This window comes from Morone saxatilis, unplaced genomic scaffold (genome assembly GCF_004916995.1).
Source record: "Morone saxatilis isolate NCDOM2014 unplaced genomic scaffold, NCSU_SB_2.0 Contig14, whole genome shotgun sequence".
Classification (NCBI taxonomy): Eukaryota; Metazoa; Chordata; class Actinopteri; family Moronidae; genus Morone; species Morone saxatilis.
The window spans coordinates 13876511-13895187 of record NW_023339696.1 but is presented as its reverse complement, the minus strand read 5'-3'; the positions used below and the strand labels follow the sequence as shown (position 1 = coordinate 13895187).

At 42.5% G+C, this 18677-nt stretch overlaps 4 protein-coding genes across 10 annotated transcripts in view; 3 read left to right on the top strand and 1 right to left on the bottom strand.

The window, feature by feature from the left end:
* Window positions 1–9753, top strand: epn3a (epsin 3a). Of its 6 annotated transcripts, none has more exons than XM_035654874.1 (11): window positions 1–332; window positions 2350–3102; window positions 5204–5322; window positions 5971–6048; window positions 6403–6519; window positions 6890–6973; window positions 7238–7367; window positions 7610–7771; window positions 7858–7941; window positions 8027–8263; window positions 8677–9753. In XM_035654874.1, the coding sequence occupies exons 2-11, from the start codon at window positions 2505–2507 to the stop codon at window positions 8949–8951; spliced, it is 1884 nt and encodes a 627-aa protein (XP_035510767.1). In that variant the 5' UTR covers window positions 1–332; window positions 2350–2504; the 3' UTR covers window positions 8952–9753. The 6 variants fall into 6 exon arrangements, with proteins under 6 accessions (XP_035510767.1, XP_035510769.1, XP_035510768.1 ...); XM_035654876.1 differs by having other exon boundaries at window positions 2347–3102; window positions 6430–6519; XM_035654875.1 differs by having other exon boundaries at window positions 2347–3102; window positions 7613–7771.
* On the bottom strand, window positions 9689–12231 carry arl16 (ADP-ribosylation factor-like 16). Its single transcript, XM_035654881.1, has 5 exons — window positions 12013–12231; window positions 11544–11599; window positions 11343–11459; window positions 11136–11251; window positions 9689–10984 (listed from the first exon to the last, which is right to left on the bottom strand). The coding sequence occupies exons 1-5, from the start codon at window positions 12128–12130 to the stop codon at window positions 10819–10821; spliced, it is 573 nt and encodes a 190-aa protein (XP_035510774.1). The 5' UTR covers window positions 12131–12231; the 3' UTR covers window positions 9689–10818.
* A 74-nt stretch (window positions 12232–12305) lies between these two features.
* On the top strand, window positions 12306–14546 carry fn3krp (fructosamine 3 kinase related protein). The gene is made up of 6 exons (XM_035654879.1): window positions 12306–12559; window positions 12760–12911; window positions 13022–13113; window positions 13261–13343; window positions 13507–13629; window positions 13733–14546. The coding sequence occupies exons 1-6, from the start codon at window positions 12419–12421 to the stop codon at window positions 14069–14071; spliced, it is 930 nt and encodes a 309-aa protein (XP_035510772.1). The 5' UTR covers window positions 12306–12418; the 3' UTR covers window positions 14072–14546.
* A 535-nt stretch (window positions 14547–15081) lies between these two features.
* Window positions 15082–18677, top strand: part of tbcd (tubulin folding cofactor D) — a 24260-nt gene continuing 20664 nt past the window's right edge. Inside the window, exons 1-6 of one of the 2 annotated variants that reach the window (XM_035655235.1) lie at window positions 15082–15592; window positions 15681–15731; window positions 15863–15960; window positions 16124–16225; window positions 16387–16533; window positions 16720–16775. In XM_035655235.1, the coding sequence (XP_035511128.1) occupies window positions 15409–15592; window positions 15681–15731; window positions 15863–15960; window positions 16124–16225; window positions 16387–16533; window positions 16720–16775 (638 nt within the window). In that variant the 5' untranslated portion in view covers window positions 15082–15408. The remainder of the gene's footprint in view (window positions 15593–15680; window positions 15732–15862; window positions 15961–16123; window positions 16226–16386; window positions 16534–16719; window positions 16776–18677) is intronic. The other variant, XM_035655236.1, reaches the window with a different exon arrangement.

Below are 18677 nucleotides of genomic sequence, written 5' to 3'. Positions count from 1 at the left end.
TTTTTACTGCGCGTGTGTGTGTGTGCTCGTGTGTGTATGTGTGTGTGTGTGTGTGTGTGTTTTTAGGGGGGCCTGTGCCATCTGCAAACCCAGTGGATTTGCGATGTGCACACACAACTAAGTTTGATAGCGAAACAGCACCGCTGCGCTTCAGCTTTCTGGATCCATTTTGAGCGCACACGGATGCTCTGATCTGCGCTTTTAGATCTCTTTGGACTCTCCTTTTCTTTCTCTCTTCGAAAGCTACGGGATATGTCGAGAGGCGGAGGCGTTTCTCCTTCCACCCAAAGCCTCCCCAAGTTGGGACCCCACTGACGCGCTATGACATGAAGGTAAGAGGGAAAGTGGAAGCGGGTCGTTCGCGATCCGGCGTTTTTCTTCCCGTTTCGTCGAGGTTTCAACTTTTAAAGTCGGGGAAACCGAGCTGAGTCACGGTCACATACTTTCACCTACCCGATCGTCCCATTTGACGCAACGTGCATGATAATGGCCCCCAGTCCTGGTCTGGGACACACACACACACACACACAAAAAGACATAGTCAGGGAAATAAGTTGAATCGGACCTGTGCTTTTTTCCAGCGGTTTTAGTGTTTTTTTCCACACATCTGTAGGGCATAATAAAACATAGTACCTGGGCGGGTAATGCACGCTAGGCCTGATCTGGGATCAGTTTAGACTTTGCTTCCTAAGCATAGATAAAGAGGATTAGGAAATGATGGGCTCACTTTACACTTCTACTGGAAAATGCGCATTACAGACGAATAGAGTAAATATGAGTAAAAGTAAATACTTCAGCCCAGTGTGCCGTCATGTCAAGGTCATAAGTTATACTCAAGCTGTGTGACAAATCTTTTTTTCTTAGTGAGTGTGTGTGTGTGTGTGTGTTTGACAGAAAGAGTATTTATGTGTGTTGTGATGGTGAGGGGGTGCTGACTCCCTCTCCCCCTTACTACCAAGGCTCACTGATGTGATAGTAATTTCTTTCATCACAAAACGAGTTTATCTTCATTATAAATGTGAGTGCAACAGTAGATTGGATTAGAATGCTGTCTCTTCTCTGTGATTAGCTGCATTAAAACCCCACTAATACACTTCATTTACACAAGGGCACCCATTTAACTGAGTTTCTAGTTATGTCTCACAGGAATCAGGAGATCCTGGGACTGAATGGTGAACTGGGCCTGCTTTTTGGTCACCATTTGAGATTTAACCTGTGGTCAGCTGAACCACAAACATTTTTGTCTCTTACTACCACTTAACAGTCTATTTACAGCGTGCTCTCTCATAGTACGACAGATATTGCAGGCCAACTCAGTGCCGTCACCTTTTATTCATAGTATTCATTCATGAGGCTATGAAAGAGTTTAAACTACTGTGGCTGTAAAAAGTATCGCAATGTGAATTTTATACCCATTATAAATATAGTTCTGTCACATTCAGTACCTCAACACCTTAAAGCCCATCTCACGCCCCTTTTTAATATTTTGGAAATGCTTACTCATGACACAGCACTTGACTCTTAAATAAAGGGATTGATTGTTCATGTTCATGCATCTCAGTTCTTAGTTAAATAGATGAGGCACTTTTGGGAGTGGAAAGTTATCGGTTAGACTGACTCACTGCCATGACTGTGAGGAATTGCAGTCCAATGTCCAGCCCAAAGTGATAGATATTGTACAATAGAAATATATTGTATAATATTTTTTATGTGTATTGTAATATTGTGAAATAAAAATGACACATTTAAAAAAAAAAACTGCAGACGATTAGTGATTCTGCTGGACTACAGTATGCGTATCTGTGTAGGAGTTCAGCTGTTTTGTGAGTCTTCGAGTGCTTTGAAGCCCTACTGCTGCTGTGGTGATGTAATCAGGTCAGAAAAACAGGAGAGGTGGAGCCCACCCCTCCCCAGTTTTTGATAACGCTCCAAGGTAAAAAACAGATCTCTAGTCCCTGGGTCTGAAACTAATATTTGCTTTACAGGGAAGGAAAAAATATTTGGTAGAACTGAACTAGGAAATAGCTGTCATAGGCTAAGCATTGCTTACGTAGCAACAGTGCGCTGTAATCACACACAGATCTCTTGAAGTTGTCTAAGGGAAAACTGAGCCCAGGTATAGGGTTTCACATCGCTTAGAGGTGCTGAGTTTCTCCCCTCTCCTTCCAAACACAAATACTGCATGACAAAATGTGCGGTGCTCTTAGTAACAGCTTACAAAAGCAGTACAAGCACTGTTACTAATGTTAATGTGGCGTGTGTGATCTGGGAAAGAAGTTCTCTCCAAAAATGTTAATACCACGTGTAACAGGCTCAAATAATCTAATTTGTGCGTTCCGTTCCTAGCAGGAGCACACTTGTGGACGTCATTGAAGGTGCCAATAGGAGGACGACTGCATTGCCTTTTTTCACCGAACTGACCAGCCACCTTGGCCGAGGCAGCACAGTGGGCTGGCCTGCTGTTAAGACTTATCTTTTGCCACCTGTGACACACTACTGCCATCATGCAGACCTCATCGCTCCGCCGCCAGATGAAAAACATGGTCAACAATTACACGGAGGCCGAGATCAAGGTCAGAGAGGCCACCTCCAACGATCCCTGGGGTCCTCCCAGCTCGCTCATGTCTGAAATCGCAGACCTGACATTCAATGTGGTGGCGTTCACCGAGGTAATGGGTATGATCTGGAAGCGGCTCAATGACCACGGCAAAAACTGGCGACATGTTTATAAGGCGCTGACCCTGCTGGACTACCTGATCAAAACGGGCTCTGAGCGCGTGGCCAAGGAGTGCCGGGAGAACATATACACCATCCAGACACTGAGAGACTTCCAGTACATCGATAGAGATGGACGCGACCAGGGTGTCAACGTCCGGGAGAAGGCCAAGCACCTGGTGGCTCTGCTGAGGGACGAGGAAAAGCTGAAGAAGGAGAGGAGCCAGGCGCTAAAGACCAAGACACGCATGACAGGGGTCACCAGTGGCCTAGGCTCTGGATCCCTTCCTCCTCCATACCCAGGTCGTCGCACTAGCCAGCCCAACTCAGCTGGGGTCCACAGGGATGAGTTTGGCACGTGCAGAAGCTCGCCGTCCTCCTTTCACTGTGAGTATACTCACATCTACACTGTGACATAACCTTATACCCCCTGTTTGAGACACAAGCATCTCCACGTGTAACATTACTTCAGTCCTTAAGAATACAGTTATCTGAATAATACTTGTAAAGTCAGGTGACCTGTCATTTGTCGGGAATGCCCACATGACAGGTCATGAGTTCATTTGGTTTATCAGATCAAAATAAATTCTTTTAGTAACAGAAGTCCTTAAGTTCTCGGTTTATCAATCACCTAAGATTTTCCATTTGATGTCAGAAAACAAAAGAGGCAATTTATGGAGACAGCTGTGAGTTATATATTTCTCCTTTATGCCTTGTTTTTGAGATACGTACATCAATCACCTGTGATTTTTTAATACCAGCAGCGCATTACAACATTTAGGCCATGGTAAGTGTTAATTAACTGCTCGTTCTTTTTGTCCACTGGGTTTTTAATAGAACGTGTTTCAGTTTTGATCTGTACTGATTGTTGGACATCTGCATTCCTTTCATTCTCCTGTTTACAGTCACGTCAGCGAAACTGGATTTACAAAAGAGAGGAGGCCCTGTTTGTGCTTGACTCCATCTAATGTGAAACCACAAGTGGATACCATGTTTACTTGTGGTGATACGACCTGTTACCCTTCTGGTTTGGTGGATAGATAGTATTAGACCCAAGTGATCCCTCTGTGTGTGTGCAGGGGTTAGGACATCTGATGTCATTGACTTATCAGCTACAGTAAACAGCTCAAAGAATCAAGTAGCTGTATGAGGCCTTTGTTTTTGACTTGTGTGTACCATATACTTTGACATTGTGTGGTCTGTGTGGTGTATGGTGTTTATTGTAAGTGTTAGTCAGTAGCAGAACTGTGGCCTTATGAAGGCACCAGTTACTCTGTTATACTTTGATGTCTGAGGTCTGTTTTTATAGTGTAGACGAGCCCACAGGTGGTATCTGACTGTTTTACTGCCACTAATTCTGAAAAAGTCCTATTTCTAATACATTTTCCGCTTGGTATACGTTCCTTGCATATTTTTCTGGGATGGAACGTGTGCCAATGGAAACATGTGGCAGACAACAGTTACCACCTCCAAGCTCCGGGCCTGTGGTTCAGTGATGATGCTAGGAGCCTGGTTTGCAACACACAGGAAAAACACATGCATAAAATAACACCACAAAATGCTAAGTTTCGGACAGAGGCTGGCTTTCATGTTGGAAAACCACTCCGCAAATAACTCAAATCACTCGGTCCAGAAAAGGATGCTTTCAAAAAGACCCTAGATAACCAAAAAGACTTACCTGATACTTGAAATGTGTGTTAGTGTTTGTGATGTACATGCATGTGTGTGTTGGCCTGTGTAAATGCAGTAATTACTTTTTTTTTTGTAAGACTGCATAACAGTAGAGTTTGTCACTCTGCCCTGGGTGATTTTTAGATCAAAAGGGAGGATGATGATAGTCTCTTGGAGATTCCAGGACACTAGCACATGGTTAGAGTGTTTTGGACAAAATGCTGATAGATGGCCCGGGTGGGGGTCAGGAGGTTGGCAACAGCTAATTGCCAGTAAGCATTCCAGCTCAGGCGGGGGATATTGAGGAGCAGCTCAGTGGAAATGATCGGTTTCTGAGATCTGGCTTTGCCAACGTGTGGTCTGCTGCCCTCTTTTAGCCCCGTGACCTACAGCCTGGCACCCAGACTGGTATACCGCCAGTCCGCCCCCCACCCCCTCCCATCCCTTCCCCCAAACCTGGACCTGAGTCCTGGAACCTACCCAGACGATTCGGGGTAATAAGGTGGGCCCCACTCCAACCCGTCCATTCCTCTTCCCCTCCACCACCCGTAACTCTCCACACAGGCGCACCATTGTTCTCAGTGCGGGCAGAGTTAGGCAGACCGTGGCAAGCAATGCCAGCAAAGGCCCTAAACAACGGGCCATGGAAAAAAAATTTACATGCATAAACAGTGCCAGCTCTTTTCTGACCTTAAAAATCAGCCTAAAGTGCTTCTTTTTTTGTTTTCCATCTTCTTCCCCCTCTATTTCCATGTGTCAATGTTCCTGTCTACATCCCCCTGCTAAACACCCAATCCCCTCTACTCTTCCTCTGTAGCCTCCTCTTCCTCTCCTCGAGTTGCTCCAGACCTGGAGCAAGCTCGGCCCACGACCAGTGGAGAAGAGGAGCTGCAGCTGCAGCTGGCCTTGGCTATGAGCCGAGAAGAAAGTGAAAAGGTACCTCTAACTGAGATAACACACACACACACTGAGCACAAACCTCTCATCCATACAGCACATGCGCCTGACAGAAAGAGGCTTCTTAGCCACCCTGCTGCTGACATGTTATGTTGTAACGCCGAAGTAAAACATTTAACGGCTCCCACACACACATGCTTGGACGCTATCTGTCCTGGTGGTAAACACTCCCACTGCCTGTCTCCACTAGCCACCATTTCCCAGAACCCTTAACAGAAAGTGATATCATCAACTCTGTCTATGATGGGGTCAATAATGGCACTTTGACCAATCAGTGTCAAAGAGGAGCTTTCTCACTGAGGAGTGAGGAAGCTGTGAGTGAAAGAGTCGAGAAGCCACACAGGATGTGCGCATTGATCCACTCCTAAGCTCGTCGGAGTCTCCATGGCAAGGGCAGCCGTTGCCCTCTGTGGCTGCTGAATATATTACAGTGCATAGCAGTTTCCACTTATGTAATCAAACCAATCAGCTGTGAATTAAATGATCAAACTGAGATCCATACGTTGATCTCCACTCTTCTAAATCACCTCAAATCAGTATATTAAAGAATCACTTGAGCAAAATCAAGTGTGCTTTTATCTTTCCCTTTGATTAGCCAAATTCCTAATCATTCCTGCTTGACCCTAGCCACCTCCTACAGTGGATATTGATGAACATACCCAGCTCCAGATCGCAATGACTCTCAGCAAGGAGGAGGCCCAGAAGGTACAAGTATGCTGGGACCAGGGATGACCTTTTCTTTGCATCATTTCCCCTATAGCACATCTCTTGTTGCTCTGTACACTGAAGCCAACCTCATGGCCCAGTCTGGGCACAACAACTGCATGCACTCACTCTCCTCACCCCTAAAAAGGGACATGTAACTTTCTCCAGTGACTAATAAGAGGTTTCATCCTCCTGTTCCACTAACCACCAAACCTCTCCTCTTAGTCCTGTAGTATGAGATACCCGTGTCTCCCCTGGTGTGGTGTCAGGGGAGAGTTTGGGGAATTGCATGCAATGTACTGTGAAGGTGTCCGAGCACTATTTCCACTTTTGTTAACCAAATACTGATTGCAGTTACCTTCCCGGTCAACACCCTCACAGCCAGTCCAATGTGCACCTCCCACACTGGATTTGGATGAGGAAAGCCAGCTCCAGTTAGCCCTGAGCCTGAGCAAAGAGGAGCACCAGCAGGTAGGTTTCCTTTGGGGTCACTCTGTTGTATTGTCTCTGGCAACCTTTTTACTCCACCTCTCTCTTCCTGTCTCTCTCTGTCTCTTTGTCTTTTTCTCTCAATATACTGTAGCACAATAGAACTGCTCTGTTAGAGCTGACAGTGATGCTCTGCCCTCTCCTCTCTTTGACCAGAGAACTTTCTAGTTTGTGCCCATTGCACACATCTATCTCTGGGTCATATGTTAGCTTGGAAAAAAAAAAAAACAAGCTGGCTTTTGTGCTTGTGTTCGCCCGCTGAGTCATAAATATAGTATGATGTGACAGTTTGTGAAATGTGCCGGAAGCTGTCATGCCCAAAAGGCGTCCATGTGTCTGTATCTGTTGACAGGAGCAACTCAGTCGCCAAGGAGACGAGTCGATGCTCCAGAAAGCTCTGGAGGAGAGCAAACGTGAGATGGAGACTAAAGGCGGGGTATGAAATATTGGGGTATGGAATATCTCAATGGGGGGTGATGAAAAATAACCATACACTGTAGTTTGCATTGTTTTTCCTCGTGCTTTGAGAACATGCATTTGTAGACCAAAATCAACTAGAATGCTTTAGTATATTGATGGGAAGGATTATTAGGTCTGATCAGACCATTGAATACAAAAACATTTCAGTCTGGAGAACTATCAGTGAGTGCTGAAGCACTATACTGAACTGACACAGATTTCTTCTTGTTTTTGTGGTCAGACCGCCTTCATGGACCTGGTAGATGTTTTTGCAGTGCCCTCAGATCAGCCTGCTAGTGACCACAGATGGAATGATCCCCCACACCAGGCGGCTGCTCGCCTGGGAGGCACAGACCCCTGGGACGCTCTGGGTGAGCCTTGAGTTAACTTACTATGACAAAAAGAGGAGTGTTTAAGCACCAAGTTGAACACAACATGTAGTAAATTCAATTCAAATTCAAAATCATAAAATATCTATTCTTTGAAGACAGAAACAATGAAACGGATGTACTGTAGAATAAGTCAGTACAGTATGTTCTGCTCATATGCTATGATAAACTTACAGCCGCAGAACAGAAGCCTCACTCTCTAAATCACCTCTGTCTTATTAAAGAAGGCAGCACCAACACCTCCAGAGTAGATCCGCCCTGGATGGCACCACCGACTTCCAGCAGCCCCCCTCCACCGTGGGAGCCCCCAGTCGACCCCTGGGATGGACCACAGAGCAATGTCTCTAACGCCACAGGCAGAGAATGGGCTTTCCCTGCCAACACAGGTGAGTCAGTGTGTGCTTAGCTTAGCCTAGCCAATGATAAATATTTCAAAATAATTTAGTAAAGCTGCATTTTGGTGTATTTATAGCCTCCTCAGGAGTTGACCCATTCTCAGTACCATCAGTAGAAGCAGCCCTCAAAGGACCTCCCCCTCGAGCTGGAAGCCCGTCAGGTAAACATTACTTTTTTTTTTTTCACACTGTGGTTCTTTATATCACACACACTTGTGTAAGAACTCGCTCTTTTTTCACTGTTAGATGGGGATTTGTTTGATGAGGCCATGGATGGAGGTCAGGTGAATGTAAACGGGCGAGAGGAGGGCAGTCCTGAGCTATTTGACCTGTCACGTCTTGGAGAAAGCCTGGCTGCCCCTAGCCCTCGTACATGCCGGACACCTGAGGCCTTTTTGGGCCCCACAGCGGCTTCTTTGGTAAACCTGGACACCCTGATCCCAGTAAACCCTCAGGCCAAGACCATGAACCCATTTCTATCAGGTATTTATTGTATTATTGGTTGTTTATGCGACTGCACTTTGTTTTCCACTGGGAAAGACCAGGAAAGTGTGTGCTTTGATAGCTGTAACTCCAGATTTAAATCAGTTAGGTGTCAACCATCTACTGGAGCATACAATAAGTATATTGTATAGATTAATTCCTAGCTTGTATTATTTTACTGTATTTCTGTATGGAGTAAAATCTCAGATGTTTCCGCATTCTTGAAAGCACCAGTAGGGAAGAGTTTTTAGAACAGTGACTACTTGCAACTGGAGTGCAATCCAAGATTCACTGAGAAAAAACTCAAGGTTAAATGTTCACAATGACATATCATGTGAAATGATACACTTAATAAAAATAACTTTGTTAAAGCAAACCTAATAGTTGTTTTTCTTTTGTTTCTTTCTCTTTAGGCCTGAGTGCTCCTTCAGCCACCAATCCTTTCCAAAATGAGGCGCCCAAACTAACTCTGAATCAACTGGGCTCCACCTCTGCGGCTCCTCCCCCCACTTCTCTTCCATACAGTGCCTCCTTGCCCCTGCCTATGAGCCACCAGCCTGCCAGCCTCCCTTCGTCACTTACTCACCCCACCCAGCCTGGCCTGAACCTGCCAGGGAACCTCCCCGAGCCCCTGTTGCCGTTCTCCAGCACTGACGGATCACAGGCTGCACTGAACCCTTTCTTATGAGGACCTACAAAACTGGAGAAAATATCGTAGAAAAAAAAAGGGGGAATGCCATTAGGTTATGCTCTTGAAATATAACTCTAACCGCAGACCAAACTGCAGCCCCAAGGACCTGTATGAAAGCCCTATTCTTAGTTGTTTTTATATTGTGGTATAATACAGTAACCCTTAGATTGATGCAAGCTGGTTCTGCTCCTCACTGCGACACTCTCTCCTGCTCTCTTGTCATGACTGCAGTAACAGGTTATGAAAGAAATAACACCTTTGTATCAGAAGCTGTTAGTGTCACGTAAAACTTCTTTAAGGCCAAAGCTTGTTGCAAATTGACTTAAGAGACAAATGTACACAAAAGCACAGTTTGATAATATTTTGTCACTTCTCTTCGCTATAATTACCAGGTAAATGTATTACAGCTTTCAACAAGTCTCCTGCTCACTCAGCTGTTTGTGTGATTGGCTTTACCGGCCACTGCTGCTGTCATATACTCCTGCTCGGGAAAAAAGATGATTTCTGATACGAACCAAGAGTTGGAGACCTGTCCAGTTCTTGAAATGTTTCTGCATCATCATGGTTAACTTTGTGGGGCTTCTGTTGGACCAGACCTGATGATAAACATCAGTGTATACATGATTTTACTATTATGAAATGAATCGCCGGGGTTAACTGAATGAAATCATAATTTGGGAGGACTGTAAGCGCTTCTGAATTTACTATAAGCAAGGCAACATTAGAAAATGTATACAAATATGAGTTTTATTCATTGCTTGTGAACCACTGACTCTCATCAAATATAAGGGTATAATTAGAACACTGCTTCATTCTTCTGTTTTCTATGTTCTCATTTCCTCTGATAAATACATTTATTATGAAATCATCCCAAATCCGACACACACCCAGTACCAGTCACAGTATTTGTTGTGCACTTTATGCCCCCTGCTGGTAATGACTCATTACTAATATGCTGCGTCACTTACATTATTCAGTTTAGCTCTTCTAACATGTTTCTCACAGTGACCTAGTTAATAAAAGTGAAGTGCAGAAACCTGTTTTATTGCAAAATAAAAATAGTCTTTGTTTAACAGTAGCAGGTTTCCCTCAGCGACATTTCTTATGATCACACTCTGTTTTGAATTTAATTAGTAACGGTGACCAGTACAAATAACTGTTAAACAACCATACAATCATCCTGCCATGATATCACTAATACATCTCCTTCCCCATTCACACTCACCATTTGTACGGTACCAAAGAGACATACATAAAGGTCCAGTCTGTAGGATTTAGTGCTATATAGCAGCAGTAGTATTGTAACCAACTGAATATCGCTCGCCTTCAAAGCGTGTAGGAGAAAGTACACTTGCCAAAAACTGAAAAGGCTACTGTAGTAACATGGCGGACTCAGCTGAAAAGGACTTGCTCCCTTTGAAGATAAAAATCATCATTCTCAGATAACAAACTCACAACAATTCTTATTTTCAGGTGATTATACACCAACGAAAACAAACCTATGAATATTATATTCCAACAGATCCTCCTAAATGTTACAAACTAGACCTACTTTTCATGTCTTGCCACTTTTTTTGTGTTTATTCTTGGCATGTAATACTTATGTATGGACAGCTGTAGACAGAGAGTAAAGATAGGAGAGAGAGAGAAGGGATGAGAAGCAGCAAAGGGCCTGGGCTGCAATGGAACCGCTGTGGTAAGGTCTCCTCCTTGATACGTGTTAGACGCTCTACCAGGGCGACCCCTTAAATCCTCTGAACAGTCTCTGCTGGAAATACTGACATCTCATGCCAAAAGGCTTGAAGTCATTATTTAAACTTCTGTGAGAGGAGCATCACCTTATAAGGAACACACGTATTATAGTTCACTTGATTGCGATGGACTCCAGCCAGCTCAGCACCTCCTGAAGTCCCTGTCCAGAGTGGGCACTGACTTCCAGTGTCGTGATTGGCTGAGTAGCCGACGCAATGATGTCATCCATTCTGAACAGTGACTTCATCTCTGTAAGACTCATAGTGCAAGGCATGTCCCTGGAAGAGGGCGGAAAGAAAAGCTAAAATAAGATGAGACAGACTTAATAATAATATATATTATAAAATATTAAGATAGATATTGTGTTGAAACCTGCTGACAATGACATCTTGCAGGTACGTAAGGTATTGATATGCGTGCTTGTGTCACCTCTTGTTGAAGAGAATCAGCACCGAGACACCACGCAGAGGTTCAGCAGAGAGCACTGACAGCAGCTGGATACAGGACGAGGATACCTGAGCAGTGTTGGTTGAGTCCACCATGAACTATGAAACGAGACAAAGAAACACTCAATCAAATAGTGAATGTATTCACCTCTGTTAAATGTTGCAGATAGTATGTATACAAAGAACGCACAATGACCGAGGAGCAGTCTTTGAAGTAACTCGGCCATATAGGGCCCATGCAGCCTCCCAGCTCTCTTAATGTCAGCTTCTTCCTCTTCAGTGTCAGGTCTGTGAGGTTGGTTCCTACCTGTGGAGGTTTAAAGAGATTGGAGGCATTACAGGGATGTAATTCTAGGTAAGGTCAACCTACCTTTCATGACTGACTACTTACTGTAGGAAGAGTAGAAGGAGGTCCCCCCAGTTCACCTGGTCCATGAAAACTGAGCTGTAAACAAAATCTGTTAGGGAAAATATCCTCAGAAAACAGTGCTCTGATGTGTATCGTGTTGAGTAGCTTCAGAGGCAAAAAATAGATCATTTAAAATGTTTATACAGTATTTGGTCAGTCGTGAAAGTATTGTGTCTAACGCTATGTAATTGAAAACACAATGTGAAATAACATTTTAGTCTCCTTTATTTTTTTAAATACCATGTCACGTATTTACCTCACGTGAGGGTATAGACCTATATTGGTGGACAAAGCCTATATATAAGACTCTTTAGTTGTTTATATTTACGGACTACTTAACGTTAAGTTACCTAGCTACCATCAGGCTACATTAGCGGGCTAGTTAAGCTACGCAACTTTCAGTTTACGGCACATTTTTATCCGACTCTAGTGCAAAACACACAAAGGATATTTTGCAGACGTTTCATTAGTAACGTTTTCCCCACACCAGTCGCTCCGAGAAGCAGACAAGTTGCATTGCTGCTCATTTCTGTCTTCCAACAGAAGCATATCGTAGCCAGTGGTAGCATGTAGTAGCTAATGAAGAGTCGTTTGGCACCATGGCGACGCTCATGTGACCGTTTTACGTCGCTCTGATAGGACGAAGCGGAATTCAATCATTTCCGTCTTGTTTCTGATTGGTTGGTTACCTCGCGTATGAATACAACGGAAGAAAAACAAGTTCGTCGCCGAGCGAGAGTCCTCGTTGGTTGACGCGGCGGAAGCTGTCAAAATTCTTTACTGCGTTTTTGGTGTTAGTCAGTCTATGGCATTAACGCCACTGTAATTCCGCCCTAACTGGTTTGGTGGGAATAGCAATGGAGGCTAAGTTAAAGAAAGAGTTGGGGACAGCCGTGTTGAAGTCAACTGGTCACTCTGGAGGAGGATGTATCAGCGAGGGTCAGAGTTATGATACTGACACTGGGAGAGTGTTTGTGAAGATAAATCACAAGAGAGAGGTATTTTATAATGTGTTTTCAAATTATATTATATAAATGTACTATATTATGTGTAAATACCTAGAACTTCCCATCTGAAAGCCATTTCCATTGCACTGAACTTTCCGCATACATTGCGAAATGCAGAACAATGTATTTTTATATGGAAACTAGTGTAGATCTGTGCTATTGCAATACCTGTTTTGTTTTGTTTTGTTCAGGCCAAATTGATGTTTGATGGGGAGATAGCCAGTTTGGAAGCCATTTTAAAGACAGAGACTGTTAAAGTCCCCAAGCCTGTGAAGGTGATTGAGCTCGACACGGGAGGATGTGTATTTGTGATGGAACATCTGGACATGAGAGGCCTTAGCAAGTAAGAGCTGTCTCATACAATTTGTCAGTGTCAGTACCAGAAAAGAGGGAAATGTGAAAATATAGTTGTTCTTTTAAATAAAATACTTTATTTCCAAATCCAATGTGTAGGTACTCAAAGCATCTTGGAGAGCAGCTGGCAGATCTGCATCTTCACAACCAGAGACAGTTGGAAAAACTGAATAAAGAGCAGCAGACAGTGGGTAATAACATCTCTTTAATACATGCAAATGTAGACAAATGCACAAAAATACACCATATACTGAATAGCAGCTTACTCTAAAAAATTAAGTAAGAATGAACTGCTAATTAATTAAGACTTACTATATAACTTATTTGACTGTACACAGGGAAAGGAGCGGGGCAGTCAGAGGTGGCTGTTGTTGAAAAATTTGGCTTCAGTGTAACCACATGCTGTGGATATCTACCACAGGTAAAATATATATATAGTATCTGTATACGAGGCAAAACAGGACTGTAGTGTCAGTCTCTAAAATGTAGTAAATTTGTAGCACTTTTAATCTTTGAGATGTTACAGTTTTCCTTCGCAATATCATGTATCATGTAGTTTTCATTTTCTTTCTTTGCCTCACCAGGAAAATGAGTGGCAGGATGACTGGGTGACATTTTACTCACAGCAGAGGCTGCAGCACCAGCTTAACATGGTGGAGAAATCTTACGGAGACAGGGATGCCAGAGAACTATGGGCCGAGCTGCAGGTGCACCCTCCCTTTGACCTAATCAGAAACAAAACACGACACACGTCTGTATGATTGTATCTATAATCTGACAGTGCTACTTGCATATTGTGATCTTTCACAGCTGAAGATCCCTCAGTTTTTCACCGATGTGGAGATTGTCCCTGCCCTCCTCCACGGAGACTTGTGGGGAGGCAATGTGGCACAGTGTGCAGACGGCCCGGTCATCTTTGACCCAGCTTCCTTCTATGGCCATTCAGAGTATGAGCTGGGTATTGCAGGGATGTTTGGTGGCTTCAACAGCTCTTTTTACTCTGCCTACCATGAAAAGATTCCTAAAGCACCTGGATTTGCAAAGAGAAACCAGCTTTACCAACTCTTCCACTATTTGAATCATTGGAACCACTTTGGTGGTGGCTACAGGGGCTCTTCGATAAGCGTTATGAAGAATCTACTAAAATAACTGCACTCGCACTCACTTTCAGAAAGCTTCACAGTCTTAAACTCATGGCAAGTATTATGTATATATTGACAGATGCTAACTTGTCCGGGAACAGTGTGTCTAGACGCTAAACATAACATATAAGCTCTATTAATATTTATTAATTCTTTATTTTCTACAATGACGTGTATAGGTGGCCTATAACCAAACATAAACCATATCAAAGAAGCTGAGTTTCTTTGGTATGCTGCAAACTCTTCCTTAATTTTGTGTCATTTTTGGTCCTTACTGTGCAAAGGACAACGGATTTTCCCCGTGAGTGCAATATTGTGTACTTTATTTACTTTATCTACATCATAGTAGCCTGACTGTTAATGTCATACAGACTGACACACTACATACACCTACAAAGTGTTGCAGTATAACAATGAATCCATTCATTTGGATATTTTGTGTCCACTGCTTAACCAACAATAAACGCTGTGATGATCCAAAGTGTTTCTCCTGAACTGGTGTATTTGTTATTTATCTGGTATGAAAACATATGAAAAGCTTCTTTTCCCAGGCTGCTGTACACCTTGCCCCCCAGCACTCACATGCAACTTAGTAACATAAACATACACATAAACCTAGTCATTAATTTTGATTGCTACAATCCTCATGTGTGTATTATTATAAATACGTATATTTTTCTTTCTTTCTATGAAACAGCTATTTGCAGTTTATTAGAACATACTCTTTATTGCTTTCATGTTTCGATGCACTTAGGTTGTTTGTGTCTTTATGCTTTATGTCATCTATTTTTTTTCTTCAGGTTTATAATCACAATCTTACATGAACGTTGCTTGAACTTGATATGAATCGAGTAATTCAAGCTCTCCTATGCATAGTAATCACTTATACAATCATATATATACTAATAAGATAAATAAACATTTAATATTTAACAAACTCACCATCAGAATGGGTTACACTCAGCTCTGGAGCTGTCATGTGACACGTTTGAACCTTTTCGCTTACCGTACCGGGGCGGGGGCGCGAACACTTCTACGCACTTGTGCAGGAGCATCATAACAGAGACTTTATGAGGACTAGTGCCACGGTTTTGTCTAGTGACATTACTTTCAGCTTCCGTACAGTAATTGTTCACGTTAATACTCTGTAGACTGAGTCATGGTCGTAGCTGTAACTTTTTAATACATCCCGTCGTTTCCCGGGCTGGTTTTTTCACTCAGAGACGTTTATTCTGCTAGTCATGAATGCTAATATTAGCTCGCTAACTCATAACCAGTAACAACCAACCAGCTCACGTTATCCTCCGCAACAAAGGCTTTATTTGTGGGTAAAAGTCCGGCAGCATGGCCTCGTCGGAGACAGAGAATGGGTGCCCCGGTGGTGAGGGAGGAGAGTCGGACCTTATTGTAAAAGCCTGTGTGTTGGGGGGCTTCAGTGAGACTGTCGAGACCAGAGCTCTCATCTGCAGCCTGCCGGAGGTCCACGGAGACCCGCTGACAAGCGAGTCCACCACAGAGAGGTTCCTGGGTGAGATGCACAGTACACAAAGCATTATAAACCATTTTAATCTGGGCTTTAGTTCAGTTCATCACACTCTTTTTCCCCCCCCCCGCAGTGATAATGAACAGATATCAAGAACAGCCTCATCTGCTGGACCCACACACAGGTACATTATGATAACTAAATTCCCTTTATGTTGGCTCTGTAAATTCATTTAGAGAATGTGTGTATATATAGATATATATCTATATATATCTATATATAATGAAACTCTTCAAATGTTCAATTTTGTCTCAGAATGGATGTTGAACATGATACTGGAGTTTGTAAGGAGTGAGAAGTCTCCACCTTCATTGGTTCATTTGAGCTTCAAGTTTCTCTACATCGTCTGTAAGGTGAGTTCAAAACAGTACTCAGGTTCACGTTAGCTGTGTGCTGTCTGGTAGCTTTTCACTGACTTTCCATTTACACCTGCAACACTCATTTCACTGACACAGCTATGCTGATTTGTGAGCTTGTCCTCGGGTTGTTTATTTGTATTTATTTTTTCCTGGACAGGTCAGAGGCTATAAAATCTTCATGCAGCTTTTACCCCATGAGGTGGCAGATGTCCAGCCAGTTCTTGACCTGCTGTCGAGGCAAGATCCCAAAGATTCTGAGGTGAGAGTGGCAGGACTTTTATTATTCAAATAATAATCCAGGCCTTCACAAATACTGTGCATTGACCTCCTATGGGTTGACATATTGTCTTTGTATTGTCTTTTGTTGTAAGATTTAACAAACATTTAACAATATTGTGTTTAACCGTCCACTCATTTCAGACTTGGGAAACTCGTTATATGCTGTTATTGTGGCTGTCCATGACCTGCCTCATACCTTTTGACCTTTATCGTCTGGATGGCCACCTGGAGTCGGACGGTGGCAAGGCCAGAGAGCCCACCATGGACCGCATTCTAGCTATTGCAAAGGCACGTTAAGTATACAATGTAATCTTGTTTATGTTTTGGTAGTAAAGATATTGGTCTGTACGTCGAGGTCTTATTCCTCATAATGCCTCGGCCTGACAACAGGATTTGTAGATCTTTAATGGAGTGGATGTGTTTTACAGTCATGTTGTCATAAGGTGCTAATAACACATTTTTTTCACTTTCCAGTCATATTTACTTGTCAGTGATACTCCCAGAGATGCTGCATCGGTACTGGTATCAAAGTAAGTGCACAAACACCATGCTAGTTATTACACAGTATTTTAATTTTGTCTCCAAAAATATCACAAACAATAAATAAATAAAGAATAAAATAATAAAATAAAACAACACCCTTCACAAAACGGTTTCAGGTTTGCATTTTCTTACAGCTCGTCTTTGACATTTTGATATTACAAAATAACATTTTACTCAAATGCAATGCACAATAAAACGTGACATCCCAAAATCCCAAGTCTAACCAAAGCAGTGAACTGTGCACTTTTGATAGACCATTATGTGGTATACATTGGAACTTTACCTGAGTATTTTCATTGTATGCTTCATATTACCTCTATTCTTCTCTTCAGAGGCAAAAATTGTACTTTGTAATTTCAAACAAAACGTGATCAGCAGGAGGAATATGATTCTGTGTTATTGATTTAACAACCCACGAAGTATTTAAAATTGGCTTTAACTCAACCATATAGTCTATGATCCCAACCAGACATGTAACAATACTACAATACGTTATAGACACGTTAAATCTAGCTGATAATACGTCCATACTTTTACTTAAGATAATCTTTGAGTGCAGTGCTTTTACATGTAATTGAGTAAATGATTTGTGTAATTTTATGAGGTCAGCTGATATTCTCTACTAACGACAAGATAAACTCGACAACAGCGGACCTCAAGGCGTCTTAAAAAGGCCTTTTATTTGCCGACACCTGCTCTCGCGATTTTCCTTGAAGGTAACAGGATTCAGAAAGTTAACACAATCATTCCCATGTGATCTGCAGCTGAAGACAGACAGCCCAGGGGTCTTTAGGGAAAAGGCGAAGTCTTCTGCTCGGTACCGTAGATTGCGCGGCGCCGTGCCGGTCAGTGTTTTTAAATCGGCGACCGCTTCAGCAAGTGTTACTAAGTTTAACTGCTAATATGGACGAAAGGTTAGTACTAATATGTCCAGAGCTGCTGAAGACAACGCTAATAAGGAAATAAGTTCTGTGAATATGGCAAATACAAAAAGGTAGTGACCCGTTTTCAGAGGGAGAGGCAGGGTGGAAGCGCCTGTGTAGTTATAGGTGAATAATAAGGGATTTTCTTTTCTGGACATATTTTTATAATATTCAACATTTCAAGTAATTTTATAATATTATACCATCTTAAATTTAACTTTATTCAACTATTAATTCGTGTCCTTACATGCACACATGTAGAAGAAAACATAAAAGAATTCTTCATTATACAACTACAGTGCACATTTTAGGCCTGCATTAAAATAAGTCAAGAAATATAGATCCATTTTACAGCAAGAAAATATAGTTCCTGTTTTGTATACAGAGTCTGTCTCTCAGCATTAGTTCAGTGTGAGCACTGTAGTTTGATAGATTAATGTGTGACATAAGCACATTAGCAGTCAGACTCAGGTGCTTCAGCCTAAGTTCGACCAGTTAGGCAAAATGGAATAAGTCATTTATGTTAAGGCATTGTTGCAGCGTCCAATGTTCAGGGGTGTAGTCAGCTGATAGCAACTGAAGAACATTACCAAAGTTTGTTTGCAAGCAGAGCTACATGATCAAAACGTTTCAATAGCTTCACCACTGATGATTTCCTAAAACCCCTGTATGGCTCAGATCATTTTAAGGTTATATTATGTTTAATAACCTTTTATACTTTAAATAGGACTGTTTTTGCTGGCCTTGGACCAATGGTCTTCACCCAGTTTAAAGCTTATTTGGAGTTTGTTGTTGTCGGTGTTCAGTCTTAGCCTGCAGAAGTTTTGATAGCCCCGTCAGTGTTTATACAAGGGCTGAACACCATCGGTTTACAAACTTCTGTTTCAAGAAAACTGCAGTTAAAAGCTACCAAAAGTAGTTATGAAGGATTTTGTTTCATGTAATGCATAACAGTGGAACACAGCC